The 23,766-nt window shown below is 48.7% G+C and overlaps 1 protein-coding gene across 3 annotated transcripts in view; it reads right to left on the bottom strand.

The window, feature by feature from the left end:
* The window catches only part of LOC144932790 (protein tweety homolog 1-like), a 125,269-nt gene that overhangs the window by 61,391 nt on the left and 40,112 nt on the right, over positions 1-23,766 (bottom strand). For all 3 annotated transcript variants that reach the window (XM_078857243.1, XM_078857244.1, XM_078857245.1), the window contains exons 3-5: positions 16,298-16,409; positions 7,135-7,352; positions 2,023-2,118 (exon numbers count right to left, since the gene is read on the bottom strand). In XM_078857243.1, the coding sequence (XP_078713369.1) occupies positions 2,023-2,118; positions 7,135-7,352; positions 16,298-16,409 (426 nt within the window). The remainder of the gene's footprint in view (positions 1-2,022; positions 2,119-7,134; positions 7,353-16,297; positions 16,410-23,766) is intronic.

Raw genomic sequence — 23,766 nt, 5'->3', positions numbered from 1 at the left:
GCTTGGCAGTGTCTCATTCTTCACCTGAAGACGGCTGCTTGCGTTGTAGCCGAAACGTTACTGCTTTTGTCATTGTGGTAACCCAGGCCACTCGTGCAGAATGAGACTATCCTGGCCTCCTGAGTTCTCACCCTGGCCAAACAAGCCCTACTAGAACGGTGAATGTGTGACGAGGGTCAGGTGAATCTCACATTAGCTCGTCTAGAGGACGGGCTGTCCGTTAGTGACCAATCACAGGAGATAGTGGGCTTTATGTTGTTTATTTAACAGTTGCTGAGCACAGGCCCAGAGACACAAAACGTCAAGCGGCCAGCGACAAACAGCACTACCAGGAATCGATGAGAGTGTCGCACGTCTCTTGACTTGAGCAGAGGAGCGTGGGGGAACAATCCGACGGGAGGAGGGGAGTCGTGACCTGCAGTGTGGTGAGTGGGTGAGTGACTGGGTGAGTGGGTGAGTAGTGAGTGTGTGAGTGGGTTAGTGTGTGAGTGGGTTAGTGTGTGAGTGAGTTAGTGTGAGTGGGTTAGTGAGTGTGTTGGTGAGTGTGTGAGTGGGTTAGTGTGTGAGTGGGTTAGTGTGTGAGTGGGTTAGTGTGTGAGTGAATTAGTGTAAGTGGGTTAGTGTGTGAGTGGGTTAGTGAGTGTGTTGGTGAGTGTGTGAGTGTGTTAGTGAGTGTGTGAGTGGGTTAGTGAGTGTGTGAATGGGTTAGTGTGTGTGTTAGTGTGTTAGCGAGTGTGTGAGTGGGTTAGTGAGTGTGTGAGTGGATTAGTGAGTGTGTTGGTGAGTGTGTGAGTGTGTTAGTGAGTGTGTGAGTGGGTGAGTGACTGGGTGAGTGGGTGAGTAGTGAGTGTGTGAGTGGGTTAGTGTGTGAGTGGGTTAGTGTGTGAGTGAGTTAGTGTGAGTGGGTTAGTGAGTGTGTTGGTGAGTGTGTGAGTGGGTTAGTGTGTGAGTGGGTTAGTGTGTGAGTGAATTAGTGTAAGTGGGTTAGTGTGTGAGTGGGTTAGTGAGTGTGTTGGTGAGTGTGTGAGTGTGTTAGTGAGTGTGTGAGTGGGTTAGTGTGTGTGTTAGTGTGTTAGCGAGTGTGTGAGTGGGTTAGTGAGTGTGTGAGTGGATTAGTGAGTGTTGGTGAGTGTGTGAGTGTGTTAGTGAGTGTGTGAGTGGGTGAGTGACTGGGTGAGTGGGTGAGTAGTGAGTGTGTGAGTGGGTTAGTGTGTGAGTGGGTTAGTGTGTGAGTGAGTTAGTGTGAGTGGGTTAGTGAGTGTGTTGGTGAGTGTGTGAGTGGGTTAGTGTGTGAGTGAATTAGTGTAAGTGGGTTAGTGTGTGAGTGGGTTAGTGAGTGTGTTGGTGAGTGTGTGAGTGTGTTAGTGAGTGTGTGAGTGGGTTAGTGAGTGTGAGTGGGTTAGTGTGTGAGTGGGTTAGTGGGTGAGTGGGTTAGTGTGTGAGTGTGTTAGTGAGTGTGTGAGTGGGTTAGTGAGTGTGTGAGTGTGTTAGTGAGTGTGTTAGTGTGTTAGCGAGTGTGTGAGTGGGTTAGTGAGTGTGTGAGTGGGTTAGTGTGTGAGTGGGTTAGTGTGTGAGTGAGTTAGTGCGAGTGGGTTAGTGTGTGAGTGGGTTCGTGAGTGTGTTGGTGAGTGTGTGAGTGTGTTAGTGAGTGTGTGAGTGGGTTAGTGAGTGTGTTAGTGAGTGTGTTAATGTGTTAGTGAGTGTGTGAGTGGGTTAGTGAGTGTGTGAGTGTGTTAGTGAGTGTGTTAGCGAGTGTGTGAGTGGGTTAGTGAGTGTGTTAGTGTGTTAGCGAGTGTGTGAGTGGGTTAGTGAGTGTGTTAGCGAGTGTGTGAGTGGGTTGTTGTGGCCAGCAGTGTGGTAGTTGAACGCAATGTTGTGGATGGATGAAACCCCAGAGTCAGTGTCTGGCAGAGTCAGAGTCCTCAACGTGGGTGGAGGAATTATCGAGTGAATTTCACGGGAATGGTCACCATGGTAGCAGGCAGAGAAGAGTGATTGGCTGTCCCGCAAAAGAAAACTCACAGGATGAGTAGGCACCGTGACTGCTTCGAGAGGCCCAGCAGCACCAACAGGCAGATGATAATGTCCAGGATGAGCAGCAGTAGGTAGGCCAGCCACCTGTGCGTGGGAAAAGAATGCCGTGTAATCATTTAAAAGCACACACACAACAACAATAATCGTTGCATTTATACGGCGCTGAAATGCCTTGGCAACAAAGCGCCCTGCACCGCATCCCGTCTGCCACTGAGCACCCCCGGTGGCAGCCGTCTCTGTGCGGCACGAGGTGACTCGGCACCTGGCCTCCGAGAGGGGGTGGCGAGCATCGGCTCGTTACACCTGCAACAGCGGCTTGCTCAACAACGCAACTCGCAGGCCACAATGGCAACACAAACGTTGGAGCCCATTTCTCAACAGACCACGATGGTGCAGCCATTGCTGCTGCTCGACTCACAATGCGCAGAAACGGTCTTCGTGTGCTCTGTGCATCGCTGTAAAGGTTTTCGTCAACCACTCTGTGCATGCATTCTGTGCATGCAGTCCAAATAAAATATGAGTAGACTTTTTTTGTTTCATTGCCTCTGTAACACAGTTGTTTTTGTTCGAATTTATATGACCTTGATTGTTTTTTTTGCCGATTTATATTTGGGCCATTGTTGTAATTCTTTTTGACGTCGTTGCTTTTTGTCGTGTTGGTCAGCCAGGTCAGCGGCTCTTACAACTCAGACTCATCCTGGCCTCTTCAGTTCCCACCTGGTTGAACAAAAATCAACGCTAAAATAATTTAGTTGAAAGTGCAAGAGGGGGTGGTGGCAGGGGGGGGTAGAGTGATGGTTACTGTGAACAGAAATCCCATCGGTTGAAAAGCACCACAGGGTGTTGCCATAAAGGGTCTCCCTCTGGCTGAGATAAAAAAAAATGCGATGAAATGATTGAGGATAAGGGAGTGCTCGGTACACATGGGTGCCCAGAGATCAAGCAGCAGCAATACGATTATCTGCAAAATGCAATCATCTGACTCGACACTGTGGATTAAATGTGGCAGATGGGACTGCAGAGTAAGTGTGCTGGGTTATGCATATGCAATGTGGCATCTGCTGCATGCCTCCGGAAGGTTATTCACAGGACTACGGGAGAGACTGCAACCCAGCACCAGTGTGTTCTAGAGTCTCAAGCATAACGACTACAACAAGCTACTCAAACAAAACAGGAACTTATCAAAAGTATTACGCTTGATTACATGATAATTGTTTTAAACCCCTTTTATGAGTTGGTAGTGAAGCGGCTAGCACGCTGCACTACGAACCTGGCGACCCGGGTTCGATTCCCGCTCACGGCCAACACCAGTGACGGTTATTTAAACCGGTCCTGGGCCTCCCCTAGGTCGACTCAGCCTAAAATGAGTACCTGGTGCGGTGTGTAAACATCGTTACTAGAGAGACAAAGGCAGCCGGGCGTGGTGTTGGCCACCCACCCCCTCGTGTGCCGTACCGGCCTTCATAGGTGCTCGCTAACAGCACTTGCCCCAACAGTCTGTTAAGGCTATACTGGGGGATATTTTTCTTTGTTATCTTTGTGCACGTGTGCGTGCGTGTGTGTGCGTGCATGCGTGCGTGTGTGTGTGCGCGTGCGTGCGTGTGTGTGCGTACGTGCGTGTGTGCGCGTGCGTGTGTGCGTGTGCGTGTGTGCACGTGCATAAGTACGCGTGCATGTGCGTGTGTGTGTGCGCGCGTGTGTGTGTGCGCGTGCGTGTGTGTGCGTGCGTACTAAAACATCATGGGATCTCCTCTGCCAGTACCAAAATACGATAATCGGGTTTTCCCTTTTTTCTGGCAACAAAACAGGTGTGTTTTGTTGCCAGAAAAAAGGGGGGGAAAACCTATTATCGTACTAAGACGTTTTAACGCCCCACCACTGCAGATTTATACGACACAAATACCTTTAATCAACACGTCATGAATATTAATGTTGCATTACTCTGGCTCTGGAGACGTGAAAATGAAGGTCATTGTACTATTATTGTGATTGCTAGCATTGTTACTCTCACTGTCTGTGCAGCCTTTGTCTGTATCTGTCTCTCTGTCTCTCTCTGTCTTTGTATCTGTCTGTCTCTTGGTCTGTGTCTGTCTCTCTATTTGTCTCTGTGCATGTCTGCTCATGTGAATGTGTCGCCTGCTCTCTCTCTCTCTTGCTGTACTCTGTTACAACAACAGTACCGCTGTGTTCTCTCTGCTTTCTTGACGTCACTTTTGACACGTTCAGAAAGAATCTCAGGACGAATCACCAGGAAAAACACAACGCAAATTTGGATTCCTGCAACATCTATATCCAACGGCACCAGAGACGCAGCGCGTATTTGTTTTAGAGGCAGAGGAAATGTTGCTTTGAAACGTGTGGAGCCGTGAAGCTCGGGGCCCTCCGTGATGAATGCACGGCGATACAAATTTACGACGGCATCGCTACACGCGCATTTAGCACACGGACTGGTACAGCAAAATCAGCAAATTTGATTAATAAGTTCGTGTGGAGAGAACATTTTTGAGGTTATACGCTTGGCAAAAAAGGGTGTTTTTGTATTCATATATTGCCCTGACATTTATCATCGTTATCCACAACCTGCCACCTTTGACTGCAGCATAATTCCTCTCAAATTGTGGCCATGATTTGTAGCATAGGCTGTGAATTTTAAACGTGTCACCTACCTGTTTACATTTATAACCTGTCCAGCCACTGCAGTCACATTTCAAACATACCTTCTAAAACATTTTCTAACTGGAACAGTTTATCACCGAATCGTTTGCTGTGTAATCAATTTATTTCCACATTAGAGGAACGGCGGCACCGGTTGGTGGTTAGCACGCTGCACTACGAACCCACACAACCTGGGTTTGACTCCCGGTCACAGCCAACATCAGTGGCGTGTGACAAGTGAACCGATCCTGGACTCCCCCGTCACGACCTGCACTGGCGAGCGGAGGGAGAGGCCTCCGTCAGTGGACAGACAAAAGCCGAGACATTACGATTCGTCACCAAACAATTGTTGGCAACAGTGATTCCCATAAATTCATCACTGTGTTCGGAAGAAAAACTGTTTTACAAGGACGCAAAGATACATGAATGAGTAGAGTAACTAAAGCAAAGTTCACTTTCACCAAAGCTGCATCTTTGTTTTACACTGCAGCAGCAGCAGCAATTGTCCTTCCCCAGCACCTCCAATTAAAGCGGTTGGCTACGTACTATGCGAAAGAAGTTCAACACACATACATACTTACGAGGCTGCTCCTACAAACCGCTCACCGGACCAGGGCAGGAAACCATACTCTTTGGTTCTTTCGGTAAAGTCACGTAGGTAAAAAAATTACACAGGGCAGGAAACTTCAACGGAACTCATGTCCTTTCTTTTGGAATTCAAAGTTGCTTGCCGTGACAAAAAGTATGCATTTGCTGCTTGCGAAAAAACACACCAGACTAACTACAAAACAGCGTTGTTACACCGTTTACATCGGTGAAGTTGCTTTGTGAGCTGGGTGGTTCACGTTACGCTAAACCCACGGCAATGTAAACCAAGGCCCTGGCTGACAGAGAGCGGTTCTAGGGAGCTCCCTCCATTGGAGGCTGGCAGTGGCCTGAGCAAGAAATTGCAGGGATGCACCTTTATCGTTTGCCATTTTACCGACTGGCCAATGACCTCTAGAACATCAACAACGGCATTTGTGGACACCACGGACCTCTGCCGGTGGTCGATTCATCTCGGTTATCCCCGTGGCCCCACTGCACACGCGCACGCCATCCTCAACGGCGGATATCGCGCGCGAGTCCTCCTCGTAGAGTGAACACGGATCGAGCGCGCACTGCGTGCCGTTTTATCGAAAAGTCATGAAGGGAATTTTAAAAAAATCCACGATTTAACGTTGCAAAGTTTTCCTTCATTCAGGACCAAATGCTTGAAATAAATAAATATAAAACCATCCGCAGTGTGCAAATCATCATTTGGCGGGCGAGATGCTCGTTATGGCGTGATGTTTATGCTAATGAGCATGGGCGGCTGCCACTGCTCACGCCGATGCGGGAGACGTAACCCCACGCTCACAACACGGCGTCAACATTGATGATGTTTTTTTTTTGTTGCGAAATATCGATGCACAGAGCATGGTGAATATGATTCAATCTGTTCCAGAGAACCAACAACTTCATGAAATGCTGACTCTTCGACAACAACAAGGCTTTTATTCGGCGAGACACGCGCGTACATAGAACCTATGACGTGAACTCTGTGGTGGTCATCATCATCTGAATCATCTGCATTAACCCACTGCTAGATGCATCTCTCCCTGTGCAACCATGACGTCATCGTATTGCATACTGCTAGCTGTTAAGAGTTGAATGCGATTTATTTGATGATGATGATGATGATGCGACAGTAACACATTGCTGATGGGGACAAATCCTGACCAATCCAGGGATGAACATACTCCCACCGTGAGCTATTTTGTAAAACCGACAGTTTGTTTGTTTATGGATCACGTGTTGGACCTGAGCGGCAGTAGAAGAGGAGCCGTGCCAGAGCTTCCCAGAGCACCGAACGTGCGGACCGCCACTTCCCACAACCACTCCGACTCCTGGGCTTCGGGACGAATGGGTTGCACAGCAGAACTTATACATTCCCATTTCCATCACCGGACTTGATGTGAACTGTTCCACCCTGATCCTAAGTGACTCACAGTCAACATTCCTGAAGGAAGCCCTGCAGGCCCAACATATGAACTAAAATGCTATCGTAAACAAACGAACCGGGCGGTTAAACAAACACGCTCACGGAGTCACAAACTCTTAGGCGTTACCACCGATCGTACCAATTATAAATGTCGTGAACGTTTCCCCGTTCATCTCGACTCGTGTCACAACCCTGAGCTCTGCCCAGAGCACGCGTCCGCTTACATTGCCTCCACCTCGGTGGCTTTCTTAACAAGCGGCCCAGAGTTTAAACCAAGCTCACAAACGCGCCTTCGCTCATCCAGCAGCTGCCCAATGTGGGGGTGGGGAGCGTAACAAAAAATAAACAAATGGGAAAAACAAAACCCGGAGAGAGAGAGAGAGCGATAGAAAGAGCGAGTGAGCGAGCGAGCAAGCGCTGACCTGTAGAATTCGACGAAGGAGATGCTGTGCGCCGTGCGCTCGAGCGACACGCCGCGGCCCCAGAAGGGCACCCCGGCCAGCTGCTGCAGGAGGCCGTCCAGCTCGGTGCGCGCCCGCCGCACCAGGCGCAGGAACTCGGGCCGCTTGGCGAACGCTTCCTCCAGCCGCAGCAGCTCCGAGCCCACGGCCTCGCGCAGGTTCGACTCTGTCACCAGCACCTGCGGCGAGTCACGGTCGCGTCGCCGAGAGTTACGGTCGCACCGTGGTCAGAGCGGTGGCCTCTAATCGGAGGAATTCACTACATCCCCAGCTCGACTGCTTAGTTAATATGCCAGTAGAGTCGTGTAAACACAGAGCGAGTCTTTCGAGGCCAGACAGTCCCTGTGAATCTTCACCGTGGAACTGACTCACAATCTCCACCCTGTCACATCCGTGTTTGTTGCGTGTCTTCTCTGCACATCCAAGTGAGCTCAGTTTCACCACACTAAGGACGCTAACCAATTCGGTTGAATGACATTAAACCTTTAATTTATTTTTTGATTTAAAGCTTTCGTGACTGCAGGAATTCATATTATTGGTTCTGTCGGTAAAGTCACGTAGAAGGGAAATAATCTAATAATATAAATATAAAACAATAATTTTTTTTTTTACTTTACCGAAAGAACCAAGAATATGGCATTAAACCGTTAAAGGTGCAGCCCTGCAACGTCCCGCTCACGCCACTGCTGGCAGAAGGGTCTCAAACGGAGGAAGCTCCAGAGAGCCCCTCCAGAGAATATTTTGGTCGACTCTTCCAAACTAGCCAGACATCTCCCAAGAGGTGGCACTACCCACGCTTTACCCCACCGCACACCATCTGCCAATCGCCAGAGGCGAGAGACCGCCCACGGCGATCTCCAGCAAGCATTCACCGGTGGGTTCAACCTCCCGAGGGGTTCACGCTCGGGGCTCTCGCGGCGCACAGAAGGCCCCCAATGCACGGTGGGGGGGGGGACCGCACGTTGCCGTCGCTAAATCTGATCCTCAGCCCAGGGCCGAGCGGCCATCGGCGCGATGCTGCCGCTCGTTCCTCCCAGGGAGCGACGCGGTCACCGCGGCGTCGTTTCTCGCACGTCATGGCGCGACGTTGCGGAAACTTAACAGAGAGCTGCGTGCAAGAGCTGCGTGGATCGCCGCATCGCAATGTCCCGCGAGGTGAGGGGGGAGGGGCAGGTTGGGGATGCCGTCATCCAGCAGTGGATTGATCAATGCTGATGATGATATCAATGCCATTCTCATACCACGAAGGCCATCACGAAGCCGTTGTGTTTCACAAACCGTGTAGTTTGCATATAGGGGACAGTGTCGCTGTGTGGTTTTACTCGGTTGAGTAATTTTCGAATTTGAACCATGAGGCCGGCAAACAGGGTCCACTCGTGTTTCAACTAACGTCGTGGGATCTTTAACATCCACTACTGAAGCGGATTGCGCATGCGCGGTACATTTCATGAACAATGCGCGAGCACAGTTTTATTACCCAGGGGCGGCCGGTGGTCTTGAATCACGGAGTTCTGCTGCAAAAGGCAAACCGCGCCACGACTCTGACACTATTCAGGGCCCACGTTCGTCTCCCAGCAACAACAACAACCGCAGGCGCCACTCCACACCGCTATCCGCGGAGCTTCCCGCAGATCATCGCTGCTCGAGGTCACTCCTTTTAATCTGGACAAATACGCTGGTAATGTGAAGAACCCATCCATAAAAGGATTGTGGGTTCGGGTGCGAATATGTTAAGAATAGCGGGTAACCAGACCCGTGGCTTGGAGAAGCCGTGTATCATGGAGAAGGCTAATCCATCGCCTCACATGGCAGCATTAAGAATTCGTATGGCCATTGGCTTTGTGACCATGAAACCCTTCCATGGCAAGGCCCAGCTTTGGATTCACTTCCTCTATTGATTGCACTCAAAATAAAACATCATTGCCGATACACTGAGCACAGCTTAAATGAAATTCGTTAGTCCTGAATTCCCTAAACCCCAGTGCACTATAGTTTAGGATAATGCAGTGTCTCCTCATCGATCACGTTCTCTGCATTGCTGGCCCTGCAGTGAAAGTAAGTCTTGAAAACGATCAATTATCAAGGTTGTCGAGGATTCATTATCATTGATCGAAAGACCTTCCCCATTTGTGAGGGAGGTCTGCTATACGTGTCACGATCTAATCTGGTGGTGGTGGCGCAGTGGTTAGAGCCCTGCACTGTGAACTTGGTGACCTGGTTTCAATTCCTGGCCACGGCTAACATGGGTTAGCACCCTATCCCCTCCACCTTCACCTACGACACTGACCTGTGTGATGACGTTTCTGGTCAAATAGCCACCATGACCAACACGGCACAGGGAGGCATTCATCTAGCAGCGGGTTGACACAGTGCTGTAAACGATGATGATGATGACAATAACAATTACAACCGAGTCTCCCTGGTCCCTGCTTGCTGGTGATTCGCTCAGACGCACGGCAGCCCTGTGCAGTAGTCCACTGCGCTTGAAACACTTTATTTTTGGTTTGCATTTCCGCTGAACTTTCTCGAGTGTCAGTCTGCCATACCCTGCATACAAATTGCTCTCAACTGAATGAATAAAGGCCTTCACAGTTATTCGGCTCTATTGTTGCCCTGCTGCTACTGCAACAGCGGAGTAACTCCTCTCTGCATCCAAAGCGGCTCTGCGCCTCTGCGAATATTAGTCGCACAAATTAATCGCTCTCTTCATTGCGGAGACTATAAGAAAGTAAATGAGCAGACAATACTATGCCTCCTTCACACATCTGTCCCTACACATAAAAAATAAAGCTTTTAATTTTACACATCCCATTAGCCAAACGCATGGCCTTATGAAAGTGCATAATTTGAGCAGTATTGGTTCAACACAAGGAAAACTCTGAACCGGTTTTCAACGTTCAGTGTATGACCAGCAGTCAGGCTCGCATGAAGCAATGTTGGTGAACTGGTAAGATGTTTATAGAACAAATTGGCCCACGGAGCTATACAGCTCTTTTTCAGAAGCGACTTGGCAACAAATGATAGGCGACGGTTTGGGCAATGGTCCTCCTACATAGCACACAGATAGGGGTCACGCATGTATTCGTCCTTTATATTTTCCTTGCAGAGCCACAGTGTTAGTGACGAATGGTGTTGAGCCGTTTTGTTAATTGTGCTTGTGCACCACTGCCAATGCAGCAGCAGCAGCGTCACCAAATCACTGATGGGAAGGTTCATTTTAATCTATATATATATAAATTTGGCATGTGGGTAGTTTCCAGACTGTAGACCATGCAAAAAGTATAAAAAATTCCTTTTTTGGGGGGGGGCGCAATAATGGATATATTTTGCACGGCAAGTAAGCTCTGACGTCACATCTGTGATGTCACCCACATGCGGAAGCGTCACGCAGTGTGCCTGCTGATGTCACGCACCCCCCCCCCAACCCTCCGCGAGTAACGTGCCATACAAATGTGTTGCAGGTCTAAGGCGTTCTTCGCGCACCATTGCTGCTTTATTATTTCAGTCGTTTACTGCCGTACGCAACCTGAAAGTTGCGTGTGTCTGCAGCAAGCGCGTGTAGTGTACCTATGGACGCGCGCGCATGTGTGTGTGTGGGGGGGGAGCGGTAGTGTCGTGGTTAGCGCGCTGCGCTACGAACCCAGCGACCTGAGTTCAATTCCCGCTTACGGCTACCACCGGTGACGATTATTTTAACTGGTCCTGGGCCTCCCCTAGGTAGACTCAGCCTCAAACAAGTAACTGGTGTGTGTGAATATCGCCACTGGGGAGACAAAGGCGGCCGGGCGTGGTAAATCCAAGTCCCGGGCAAAGCCGGGTAGTAAAGCTAGTAATATATGAGACTGGAAACACATTTTACCATGTAATGTTTCAACTCATGCAATAAGCGGTGGAATTAGTCACCCGTCCCCTCGCGGGGAATTTGATGGCCTTGTCACAATTTAAGTTTACGATCCGACGCAAGGATGCATTGCGGTGTGTGTGCGGCGAATCGTAGTGGCTGCGATAATTATTCAGAATCTATGACGTCCAACAGGTAGGGATCAACAAGCAAGGGGGTGATAGCAAAGAGTCAATGGATCTACACGAGCACGGAGGAGATTTGGTCGTACTTGCTGTGCGCACCACCAACACCCGCCATTCACCACTGGCGGTGATGTCACCACGGCGCTTGTGCCAGGCAAATGTGCACTTTAAGGCTACGTGAAGTGTCAAACGCCCGCTGGCAGGTGGCATGAGTCGACTGACTGAAATTACTGGCAGATGCACCACCTGTGCCCCCTACTATGCCAACTTGCTGTGTTTTAGCCGCCTGGCACTCCGCTCGTTGTTGTGATCGTCGCTCCTCTGTCTTCCATTGTCATTGGAGGGCATCTGCCTCTTACTGCCCAGGAGCGTCCTTCACGAGCCTCCTCCACAGAGGCCGATCTTAACACTGCTGGTACCAGTTATTGGCAATACCACCGTGAAAATGAGCCACAAACTTTACAACAAAATAAATCTTACATGATTATCCTATTTCCCTGCACCCTATTGTTAACGTCTCAATGTGTTTGACAAATTATTTCATGGCATGCACAGTGCTGCTGTTTACATATTCATTAAAATTAGAGTTTACAACTACACGTACGCATTTGTACGACAACCCAAATTGCCCCTCGATGCTATTTACAAACAAGGATCTTGTTGCGTCTGTGAGCTGTGAGTTGAAAGGCTATAAAGTATTCGGCTCAGACACTCACGGGTGCAGCTACATTTACGAGGGAAGAAGCAGGAATTGTTCACTCATTTTAACCGCATAAATTATAAGCGCGGGAGACTGGGGTTTTTTTTTTGTCCAACGCAAAAAAGTGCTCCATTTTGGGGGCTTCATTCGTAATTAGGCACACACTGTGCCAGCAATCAAGCACCACCGTCATGCATCAGACTCAATGGCCCTCTGACAACCGAAACACAATCCAAACCTCACACAATGGGCTCCATATGATAATTACTGCACTTAATGACCGGCCTTTTCATCTGACTGCCTTAATCATGCAACTTTACATGAACGAGTATTTAATGAGGAGCCACGTGATAAGCTCTGTCAAAGTGACGACGAAGAAACATGTCCGTCTGGCAGTGACGACCGGAGAGCCCTCTCAGGGCGGCTGCCTCTTCCTCCGGCTGTGATGCTTTGCGCTAATATCTCTCTCGACGTCGAATCAATCACCGTCTCCCGTGCCGTATGAAAAAGCGTCTCTTCACCGCGCGCACGTGAAACGCGGCAATGCTATCGGAGCGCCCGCGTCAGGCTTCCCAGCCAGTCACCCACGACTCCACGTCTCCTGCCGCCGTTCTCATCCGGCCAAGTGGTTCAGCGGCAGAGCTAGGGACTCTTAACCGGGAGGTTGTGAGTTCAATTCCTGGGCGGTCAATGCAGCCCATCATCCCTCTGGGGTTGGTAAAATAGGTGCCAGTTTGTGGGCAAGTCAACTGAGGTTGTCCTATGGAGAGGCTCACGACTGCCATAGGAATGTGGAATTTCCACCACTGGCTCAGGGTTGTGAACAGGGGATGAGCATCGCCCCAATACTCGTTTGAGCAGAAAATCTCTTTGACTTTGTTGTTTATTTTTTATTGCTAAAAATAAATAAAACGTGAAATTTTAATTTTTTATATTAGAAAAATAAAGTAATCATATTATTCATTCACTGAAATGGAACGAATGACTGCTTAATAGGCGACGGAACTGCCAGCGTGACCGCCATCGTGCCTCCGACGCTGTCTCACGGAGAGACGGAGAGACAGCGTCCGACATCACAACGGGGACAACACAACAACGCAGTCGGAGAGACAGCAAGCAGAGACGAAGCCAAGTGCGGGCGGCCACCGTGAGCGCGTCTGGCCAAACGATGAGCCGAGCGAAACGTTGACGCTAATGGCTTTGACCTCGTAGGGTTACAGGGCGCCTCTGTAATATTCAATATCAACAGGAATTTCAAAGCTATTCAAGACCTGTAGTTAACAATGTAAATACGGATGGTTCTGAATATTGCATGCGAGCGCACGCATTGCCCGTGCGTGCACACCCCCATGTATTATTTAACGCCCGGAGAATTGAATCGTCGCGTGAACCGTGATGGACGTTTACTAAACTGGCCGTGCGCCCGTGGAATATCCCATTTTGCGGGGTGATTGTACTCGCACCGTCACACAACGGAGCGAGGTGAGACGAGGTGAGACGAGGGGAGAGGGGGGCAGGAGACGGGGAGAGAGATGGGTGCTGCGGGAGCAGAGACACAGAGAGAGGTGTGTGCAGGACATCACAACGCCGACAGGATTGGCCGTGCCCTCCTGCCCCGCGCCTCTCGGTCTCGCCTCATCAGCAGAGTTCCAGCCTGCAGCCCAGGCCAAGCCAGCCGAGCGTGTGTGTGTACGAGGTATACATACCCTGTCACAATGTCAACATGCTGCAGAGAATTACACATTCTTATAGCACTCGCTTGTTTGCCCGTCCAAGGACGGGTGTGTATTGAAGTTAATCTGAAATATTCAATCGAAAATAATGACCAGCTCATGATTATTAATGAGGGGGGTGCTCCATGTGGAGTGACGTCACCCGCAAATGGTTATTGGGGAGGGGTGCGGCATGTGGAGTGACGTCACCCGTTAATAATTATTAATGAGGGGGGGTGCTTCACGTCATCCACTCATGATTATTAATGAGGGGGGGGGGCTCATGTGGAGTGACGTCACGTGCAGGACACACATTCTTGGCTTATTATATTAGTAATTATTTTATTCAGCTCGACCTAAATCCACCCACTCATGAATATTAATGAGGGGGGGGGCTTATGTGGAGTGACGTCACGTGGGGGGGTGGTCCTCATGTGGATTGACGTCACGTGGGGGGTGGGCCTCATGTGGAGTGAGGTGACGCACGGGACACACATTCGTGGCTTACTAAAGTAGTAATGTCCCTACCTCAAGAGTAATTTGGCACTAATATGTTTGTGCAACAAAGTAAATTAGACACACATTATGCACTGACATGTGTGTATAATGTTTTTTGTTAAATGTAAAAAGAAAAATACCCATTGTTTATTGCATTGATAATATGGTCCGCGACGAAAGACTTGGAAATCACAATATAAGTGGACACCGTTGTAAACGGCTTCATGAGCGGCATTGGCCGTAGACTGGAGTAGGAACCGCATCGGCGGAACTTCAGCTGGCCCTCGCTGTCTCAGCTGCAATGGAGGAATTAGCCCTGACCCTTCCACACGCCACGCGTGTTCACTAGGCGCTGGCTTCTTCTCTTGATCGTGGCGATCATCGGCTACTCTACCGATGGGGTAATCGCGTGCTGCTCCACGCAACGGAGCCGGTTTGTCAACTCCTCGATTCAAGAATGTCATCGGTGTGCGCGGTTCAAAGCGGGACGCTTCGATCTCAGGTGCGAGTCACAACCAACACACCGGCTCAACATTCACTGCACGATGGACATCTTCAAACAAAACTGTCAGACGGACGTGGAGCGCTGTGCATGTGGCGAGGCCGCGGTCGTCGCATGTGGCCCACTGTAAATCGCGTCCGTGTGTCCGTCACTTTTTAATTAGAAATTTGAATGAATCAGCCCATGGGCCGTGAAAGCACGTTGCATTTCACCGACCCTATGGTTAATCTACAGATTTTGCTGGAAATCGGAGCTCCGTGAATGTTCCTTCTGAGAGCCCATTGAGACACTAAAAATAGTATTTTACAAGAGGAACTCGGGTCACAAATACAAACAGGGATCAAAACAAACAAATTACCGAGGCACAAATGAAGCTGCACGTGCGTTGAGATTTGAGATAGGGCTCCAAAGCGGCCATGTCCATATTACCAAGCGCCGACTATGGACGTCTTCTCGCAGCACGACCATGGGGAAATCGCCTCGCTTGAATGGTGAGGAGAACAGGGTGCGCTCCGATCATCAATCCCCGTGCCGCGGACAATCTCCCTCAGCGTTGCCCTCCACATAGCCCGTGTGCCAGTGGCACTACGGCTGCCGTGCCACGGCCGTACTGCTGGTGACCTCGCAATGCGCGTGGACGGAAGCGACGCTCCACCCACACCGGCACGGACGGCCCCAACGACGACGATGCCCTCCCGAGATCCCAGCCCCCCACTCTAGCCGGTGTTTTACTTGACAAACCGCGATATTGGTCTCAGTCTGTAGTATCTATCATAACTCTCCATGTATTACCTTACACAGCGGTCAAATCAAAGTTAATTCTGAATCCTCAGAATATTTCTTTAGACTGGAGGAATCCGAAGAGCTGCAAAGCTCTTTTTGACAAGTTTCCTCCTCAAATAAACTTTGTGGCATTGGTGCTCATCTCCTGTTTGCAGCCCTGAACCAGTGGCTGAAATTCCACAATTTTTATTGCTGGGGTGAGTCTATCCATAGGACATCCACTGTTGTTAATTCCCACAAAAGTTGTTCCCAATTGACCCAGAAGGAACGCTGGACTGACTCCACTCCCAACCGGGACTTGAACTCGCAACCTTCCGATTGCGAGCCGCCCGCTCTACCGCTGAGGCCATCCAGCCGCTAAAAGCATCTGTGTGTCCGTCTTGTGGTGGTCAGGAAGTAGCCTTGAACAGCAGCCCTGATTGCAAACAATTCTAATTCACAAATCAATCTGAAGTGACAACAGCACACAACACTGCTCCTTCCCAGAGCGCATTAACAAATCACAATTACAATCAGCCAGTGACTTGAGGCGGTGAGTCCTGTCTGTGTGTGCGTGCGTGCGTGGGGAGCGGTGGTGTAGCGGTTAGCGCGCTGCGCTACGAACCCGGCCACCTCAGTTCGATTCCCGCTCACGGCCAACACCAGTGACGATTATCTGAACCCGTCTTGGGCCTCCCCTAGGTCGACTCGGCCTCAATTGAGTACCTGGTACGGTGTGTAAACATCACCACTGCGGAGGCAAAGGCGGCCGGCCGGGCGTGGTGTTGGCCACCCACCTCCTCGTGTGCCGTGCCGGCCTTCATAGGTGCTCGCTAAGAGCACTTGCCCCTACAGTCTGGTACAGGCTATACGGGGGATCTTTGTCTTTGTGTGCGAGTGCGCGTGGCCCGTGGCCATGTTTACCAGTGCGTCCACCGTGTGCACGGTGCTGTTGGCGTTGTGCAGGCTGGCGGTGAGCCTCTGCACGCCGTCGTTGTTCTCGCTGTTCCCGTAGAAGCCCACGCCGATCGCGCCGCTGCGGGGGGACAGAGGAGACGCAGCCCTCGCATCGTTATTTCACCCGGGGACATCGCCGGAGATGGGACACCTCGTTTGCAAGCGTGCCCATGGTGTCAGTGTACACATGCATCGCAAACACGTGGTGACGCGCACGCACGCTTATAACTGCGGCCTTAAAATGAAAATATACTGCATATCGGCGATGTTTTGGGCAACGGCCCTTCTTCCCATGCTAACGCTGCGCGTGTTGAGTTGTTTTTGTTTGTTAATTGTGCTGGGGCACCACTGCCAACGCTGCAGGAGCAGCATCACCAAAACATGTGTTGATATCCACAGACTCACACATACATACACAAACACATAATTACATCCATAATACACGTTTTTTATGGGTTAGATCGAGTAAATATATAAATGTGTCATTAAACCCGCCACCACCCGACACAGCCAACTAGTAAGGGTTGTAAACAGAAAATGCCAACATGTTGTGGCTTTGCTCTCCAACACACCGGTGTGCTGTACTAGTAACGAAATGACGTTCTGTTTACGTGACAACCCTTACTAAATGGCTGTGTCGGGCGGTGGTGGGTTCAACGGTACCTTTGTATATTTACGAGATATAACCCAAAACACCTCGATTATGGAAATCGGTGACGAAAGCCGACTACGTGTTAAACTCACATAGTTACATGGCCCAGTAGCTTCAATAAGCTTCTCGTGGCAGCTGCATTTGAAAAGCGTGGGGGGGGGGGCCTTGTTGTTTTAGCTGCAATGAGAATCCGTTGCGACGTAGGTAAACTGAATCTAAGTGATTTAGACATGATTGCGAAGCAAGCTGCTGAACCCTCTAGGCACGGCGTTATTAAATACTAGCTTCTTTGCCCGTCCTAGGACGGAAGCTGTAATATTTACTAAAAAAATTGAGCGGAGTATAATTATCTATTTAAAGCTTTCGTGACTGCAGGGATTCATATTCTTGGTTCTTTCGGTAAAGTCACGTAGAAGGGAAATTATAAAATAATACAAATAAAACAATTAAATTCTCACGACGTTTCGATTACAACACAAGCAATCGTCATCAGGTGTGAAAACCACTGCAAGAAATTTGAAACGTTAAGAAAAAACCGCCACTTTTTTCAAAATTTATTGCTGTGGTTTTCACACCTGATGATGATTGCTTGTGTTGCAATCGAAACGTCGTGAGAATTTGATTGTTTTATTTTTATTCTTTTATTATTTCCCTTCTACGTGACTTTACCGAAAGAACCAAAAATACAGTGTATAATTGTATCTTGTGTAAATTTAATGAGTGATTCTTGCACGAAACTATGTCATAAAACACCTCACTTCATGTCACTGTAGCACTGTATATAACTGACCTTCAATTTGTTCACATTCACTTTATTCGCTTCTGCTTTCGGTCGATGGGGTTGAAATAAATTGGAATTCCATACAATGTCTAATTTACCATAATGTAGAAGCATAAATTAGACGTATCTTTTGTCGCAAGTGCTGAAGAAATAAATAAAGACACCAAATCCACTTTGTTGCTGCGTAGAATTATTAATTAGATTAACTTTCAATAAAGAAACGTCAAACTTAAAGTGAATTTGTGGAAAAAATAATTTCTTTCCGCTCGACCTGCGCGAGTGTAAAAATCCACCCGCTCATGAATATTAATGAAGGGGGTGCGACATGTGGAGTGACGTCACGTACATTACACACAAACAGACATCCTTGCCTCGTTATAGTAATAATCTGCCACATGTTGCACCTCAGCATAATCACGTTCATATCATGGGACCTTTTTCCCAGTATCAAAGTATGAAAAATAAGAATAGGTTTTACCCTTTCTGGCAATTAAACAGGTGTTATCAAGTCAACATTAACAACCACACGTAAATTTCGATTTAAATTTCGATTTAAAGCTTTCGTGACTGCAGGGATTAATCTTCTTGGTTCTTTCGGTAAAGTCACGTAGAAGGAAAATAATAAAATAATAATGAATATGTGTTTTATATTTTATTTTATTGTTTCCCTCCTATGTGACTTTACCGAAAGAACCAAGGAGATTAACCACACGTCCTGGTGGTGAACATGCAAACCAACTCTCAACATCTGCATTGTCTTTGAAACTGATTGACCTACACCAGAGGCAGAACGAATGCTGGTGTAGGCCAATCGGTTTCAAAGACAATGCATATATCATAATCATCTTCTTGGTTCTTTCGGTAAAGTCACGTAGAAGGGAAGTAATAAAATAATAAAAATAAAACATTTTATTACTTCCCTTCTACGTGACTTTACCGAAAGAACCAAGAAGATGAATCCCTGCAGTCACGAAAGCTTTAAATCGAAATATATCATAATCAGTTTGTTTGCATGTTCACCACAAGTGTGGTTAATGCAGACTTGATTCCTTGCGACATGTATCTACTTTGTGTTTGAACATCTAACACCTGTTTTATTGCCAGAAAGGACAAAAGCGCTTCCTATTTTTCATATAAATATATTTTTTGGAACTTTGAGTCTAGCTCCGCTCCCCATTAATTGCTCTGGTGATGCGTTCTACTTGTGCAGAGCGTGATTTTGAATCAATATTCCGCTGCAGGGCCCAGTGGAGCTGCACGCGACGAAAGCTCCGCAATCGATTCGCCTCCACAATGGCCAATTGAGCACGACCATAACCACAATCACCTGAGCACCGTCGACTATAATCATAGCGACAATAATTTAAACTCATAAAGCGCGGCCGCAATCCCACGACGTTCGTTCTCCCTTCGAGAGCGAGCGAACGAGCGCGAGGCATGAGGGGGGGAACCAGTTTGAATCACCGCCACAGATTGAACAGCCGTAATTTTTAAGGGAATTGTGACGTGAAATCACACCGAGCTGCAGGCCAGTTATTTTGCTGAAATGACAGTCGCTGTAACCTCTATTTTTTGCGTGAGTGGGAAACAAGTGGAGGCCGAATCGCTCGGTGATTGAATGATTTTCTTAAAATGCCGAGACGTTCAAAGTCGAAGGAAGCAGCTCTCCGTTTTTCTTGAGTGCAACCTGAGGCCAGGTGGAGAAGTTCCAAACCACATCAGCACAACGCCGAACGCATCCGCAGTAGAATATAGTGAAACAAAACCCCTTGTGGTGACGAGAGGCTTGAGGGCTGTGCAGGCCTGGGCGGCTCTAGTACTCGACAGGGGCATGCACGGCAGCACGTGGTCAGCAAGAGGCCAGACGAGAGGAGCCCCCTTCACAAAACTGCACTGACCAGCGTGGTAAAGTAGAGTCAACCCCCAACAATGATCGACAGACCTTGACCATGGCGGCCGGGCGTGGTGCTGGCCACCCCCACGTGAGTCGTGCCGGCCTTCGTAGGTGCTCGCTGACAGCACAAGCCCCAACAATCTCTTAAGGCTATATGGGGGGGTCTTTGTCTCTGAGTCTAGGATGTCTGTGTGGATCTGTGCGAGTGCGTGGGTCTCTTATGTTGCTGGGTAGGTGCAGAAACTGGGTACGAACATACTGGCTCTGTCTAGCGAATCAAACCTTGTTGAATTGGAGATGCAAGTGACAGACATGGATGGGGACACAGTTGGTCTGGTTACAGGTGAAAGTCAGTGGCCGTTTTAGGAGAAGAGGATCTTGCGTATCAACGGCAGAGAGGGTGGATGAGCTACAAGGTCACGAGATCAACATTTGCGAGCTGACAGACAAGTCTCCATGCGGGGAGGTGGTGATGAGGAGTCACAGGTGGTGGTGAGGGGTCACAGGTGGTGGTGAGGGGTCATTGGCGTTCATCACACGAGTACCTCTTTATTGGGTCACAGATGCAATTAACACATTACTCAACCCAGAGTCTAACTGTGTTCATTTTAAATTCAGGACCACGTGCATTTCCTTTGCAGGGGAAAGAAACCTGTGCCAAAGGTTGCATTAAACAAGCTCGGAGAATGTGCACGCAGTTATCGTTTGAAGCCCATATTTACGGAAATATTATTTACAAATGTGCACGGCGAAAAACACGTGGCAGCGAGCTTCCCGTGCAGTGTGGTCCGGCGGCCGGCGCGGTAAGAACATGCGCCGACTGGGCTCCCAGTCCGCGGTGAGGCCATGCGCCGACTGGGCTCCCAGTCCGGTGCACGGGGCCGCGCTCTGGCCTCGGCGCTGCCACCGGCCATCTTGTTCAGCCCACTGGGGGCCAGCGATTTGCAGCGCGCCACTCTGGCACTCACGATAAAAGCCGAACGGACAACCGCCTCTCGCGTGGAGTGGCAATAGGAGGAGTAAATACAAAAGCGATTAAAACTTCGTTTTTTTCCCCCAACTCACTCAGTGTTTCTTTTTTTTTAAGCAAGTGGGGAGCAGTGGCAATAGATGGTAGCACGTTTCTCTATGAACCTGACCACGTGAGTTCGAGCAGCAGCTATAGCTAAGATGATTGGCGAGTGATATCTGAATCTGTCCTGGACCCCCACCCCCTGACCAGCATGGCGAAGTTTGGTCAAACACAATAATTATCACGGGTTGGGGAGGCCTTCATCCAGCAGTGGATTGACAAATACATGTGCATGCCGCTCTATACACTACTTTGCGCTGAACATTACGAAGTTGCGTTGACAATTATCACATGCTGTGAACAATTACCTGGTGTACAGTCCTAGTTCCGAGTGGCTTACATCAACTCCTTGCCAAGTGACGGATCTGGCACAACTTCTCTGTGAAGCCAGGATGTCCTCTATCCATGTCGTGGTGATGCTGCACTAATCCCAGCACTGTACTGATAAACCATTAATACTTTCTGCATGAGAATGTATAGACGTTACGAAATGGAAAACTGGTTCTGTGCCGACTGTTTTTGCACAATAAAGGAGTGTACCAAATAAAAGGAACGGTGACAAATTATTACCGAATAGTGGTCAAGTCAAAGTGATGTCCTACTCAGAACGTGTAAACTTCCGATTGCAAGCCGCTCGCTCCACTGCTGAGCCACCTCGGCGTGCCACGATGTGTACACACCACACCGTATAAAATGATGTCAGGAGTGCCACTGCAAACTATTATCTGGCTTGAAAGTTTTTTCAACATTTTTCATAATAAAGTGGTCACTGTTATCGCAGAAATAAAAACGGTACTGGTGGTTATACGTAATAGTAATACGATGTAAAATTTGGATAAGCCTTAAATTGCTTTTCTTTAAAGTTTTAAAGCGCACAGCCTATGTGTCAATACACACATATGCACACAAAGCATCCCCAGGGAGTGGAACGGCTCTGTGTAAATGCAATGAAGCGCCGAGTGGATCTGAGTGCAGCCAATCAGATCAGACGTTCCTGGGTTTGGATTGGAACGGCCAGGTCACTCAGGGGTGGAGCGAGCGGCTCACAATTGGAAGCTTGTGAGTTATAACCCTGGTTGGCGGTTAACTCAGCCCATCATATATCTGGGGTCGATCAAATATGTACCACTTTGTATAGAAATCAACAGTGGTTGGATACATTCGTCCCCACCATAGAAATGTGGAATCTGTACCACTGGCTCAGGGCTGTAAATTTGAAGTAATCACCGCCTCGATGTTCATTTTAATAGTAATGATTTTACCTTTTAGTTTTGAGATTTTTATATTTCTGAGTTAATGTGGCCACAGGGGCACATTACACTCTGCCTCTAGGAGTTACAAACCATGAGTGGTTTGTCAAAGCTCTACAAAGAGATCTGAATTCACAAACCACGAACGGCAATAGCAAAGGGGTGGAAGACACTTGCGATGGTCTGACCAACGTTCACTCCCAGAGCAGAGAGACTTCCCAGCAGCGTCCTGCAAAGCCCCCTGGAAGGGACGAGGAGGAGACGTCAGCAGGGAGCAGCGGCCAGATAAACACAAGTGTCCATGGCAGGGAATCAGCGGCAGGCGTTGTGGATATGGCAAGAGGCGTACAGAGTTGAGTTGCTAAAGCATCACTGATGCTCCCACAATGCTCACGGTTAAGGGACTGAGGCTGATGGCGATGATGATGGTGGTCAATGCAGTTACTCAGCGGGTATATGGCTAAAAAAAGGATCCTGGTGTTTTTTTGCCGTGGCAGCAAGGTTAAGCTGGAAGTAGAAATCTGGTGAACCCCATCAACTGCCATGGTTGACCAAGCACAACCAGAGATCACGCTCTGACACAGCTGAGCGGGTTAGTGGGCACAGAGGTGACTCAGACTCAGCAGCTCCACAGCATTAAGATGTCCTACCTACTAACTAAAGTTCATGCCACTGAATTGGTTGTCATAACCGGGATTAATAATGCAAAATTATAGACGTCCTTGATCACTCTCATTCTCTCCTCTTTTTGTCCTTATAAAAAAAATTTCTTTCTGGTTTGTGTTTTCAAAGGTGATTTGAAACTATGCAATACGTGATCCTTTTTAACGTGTGCGAATCCTTGTCCTTCCAGACAACAATAGGAACGGCGAGTTAGCTGCCACCACTGCCATCCCGCTATCGTCCCACACCGCTATCGTCCCGCCCCACGCGCCAGGCGAGAGCTGGCGTGATCACACGCGAGCGGGGCGGACGCGTTCACCCCAACTACTTACGAGCCCCGTTCATGCTCACCATGTCGCGTGCATCACAACACACCTCGAATACCCGGACAATTCGTGTTCAGCGGCATTCGGCTCCTCGTTCAAATATCCGGTGAGAATCGAGTCGAACATGGGAGTCACGCGGCTGTTGTGTGACCCTCACGCACATCGGAGGCCAACTTGACGCCCCTGGGCTGTGACACCAGTGCAAGACTCGTGAACAAATGAGTCGACAAATGACATTGTCACCCCAAATCTTAAACGATCGTTTGGATCACCGATAGGTTTGGATGTGAATTTGTCTTGTGCTCCTTTATGTGTGTGAAGGGTACGATTCCCTGGCCCACAATGCACAGACTCTAACGTTTGACTGTATTGCAGTCTTGTTGTTGAACCAAGCTATGTTATTCTTGGCTTCAGTGTACCTCGACAACGGAAAAATAACATGATAGTTTAACAGTATCTCTTCATGATAATAAGGCAAAAGCAAACCAGACGTTGTTATGACTCCGTAAATTAATTGTAATAATAAACTTGAATGCATTACCGTTTAAATACAAAAGTGTCAAAATGAAAGTGAATTCCTGCTCATATTATCAGTTATCTCCTGTTTACACCACTGTTAACTTCCCCACAATGTGGTACTGATTTTAACGATCCCCAGAGGATTATGGGCTGAGTCTACCCCCAATGAGGATGTGAACTCGTGTCCTATTGATCACGAGTCGCTTACTCTATCGCTGAGGCACCTGGAAGGGTTTAACGTTTCGTGTTTAATGTGAGGAGTAATTCAATAAGGTATTT

This window comes from Lampetra fluviatilis, chromosome 5, assembly GCF_964198595.1.
Source record: "Lampetra fluviatilis chromosome 5, kcLamFluv1.1, whole genome shotgun sequence".
Lineage (NCBI taxonomy): Eukaryota > Metazoa > Chordata > Hyperoartia > Petromyzontiformes > Petromyzontidae > Lampetra > Lampetra fluviatilis.
Note: the sequence above shows the minus strand (reverse complement) of the source record. Positions and strands in the feature narration are given on the sequence as shown.